This window comes from Lepidothrix coronata, unplaced genomic scaffold (genome assembly GCF_001604755.1).
Source record: "Lepidothrix coronata isolate B3197 unplaced genomic scaffold, Lepidothrix_coronata-1.0 Scaffold445, whole genome shotgun sequence".
NCBI lineage: Eukaryota > Metazoa > Chordata > Aves > Passeriformes > Pipridae > Lepidothrix > Lepidothrix coronata.
In genome coordinates this window covers 46,256-47,095 of record NW_016690625.1, presented here as the reverse complement: position 1 = coordinate 47,095, position 840 = coordinate 46,256, and the positions used below count along the sequence as shown (strand labels likewise).

Sequence of the window (840 nt, the reverse complement as noted above, 5' to 3'; positions counted from 1 at the left end):
TTTATTTATTTATTTATTTAACTTGTTCTTCCCATGTTTTTCCTGGGTTTTCCCTGTCCCAGTGCCAACCCTTCCGCTGGAACTCGAGGCATTCCCGGTCCTCCCACCCTGGGATGAGCTCCCTTCCCTAATTCCTTCCTGCTGTCCCTCTCTTTTATCCAGGGATTTTCCCACTCACGAGCCCTGCAGCCACGCATCCATGGGGCAGGAATTCCCATTTTCCCCCTGCCCATCCCTGCTCCCACCCTTTATTTATTCACTCCACTCACTTTTCCCATCTTTCCCCCTCCCATTCCTCCTTTCTTTTTTCCCAGGATAATCCAGCAGATCTTCGCGGGCTTTTTCGCCAACTCGGCCGTCCCTGGCTCCCAACATCCCTTTTCCTGGTGAGTTAAAAAAACCCCAAAAAAACCCCCGGGATGAGCCCCCGGAGGCAGGTTTGGGATGGGGAGGAATTCCCGGGCTCTCCCGCCGGCAGGAGCGGGATGCTGCACTCCAACCCCGGGGATTACGCGTGGGGACAGAGCGGCCTCGACGCCATCGTCACCCAGGTGAGGGGCACCCCTGCCAGCTTTGGGGGGCAAGGGGAGGGATCCAGGGCCACGGGAATTCCTGAGCCTGGAATTCCTGCTCCTCTGCAGCTCCTGGGGCAGCTGGAAAACACGGGCCCACCGCCGGCGGACAAGGAGAAGATCTCGTCGCTCCCGACGGTGCCGGTGACGCAGGAACAAGTGGGTGGGTGACTCCGGATCCGCTGGCACCTGGAGCCTGGTGTTTGACATCCCTTCCCAAACCTTCCCTTCCCAAACCTTCCCAAACCTTCCCAAACCTTCCCAAACC

At 58.1% G+C, this 840-nt stretch overlaps 1 protein-coding gene across 1 annotated transcript in view; it reads left to right on the top strand.

Annotated features, from left to right (window-relative positions):
* RNF115 (ring finger protein 115) overlaps positions 1-840 on the top strand; it is a 12,847-nt gene that overhangs the window by 7,733 nt on the left and 4,274 nt on the right. The window contains 3 exon segments of the mRNA XM_017839650.1: positions 315-386; positions 479-551; positions 642-791. Of these exon segments, the coding sequence (XP_017695139.1) occupies positions 315-386; positions 479-551; positions 642-791 (295 nt within the window).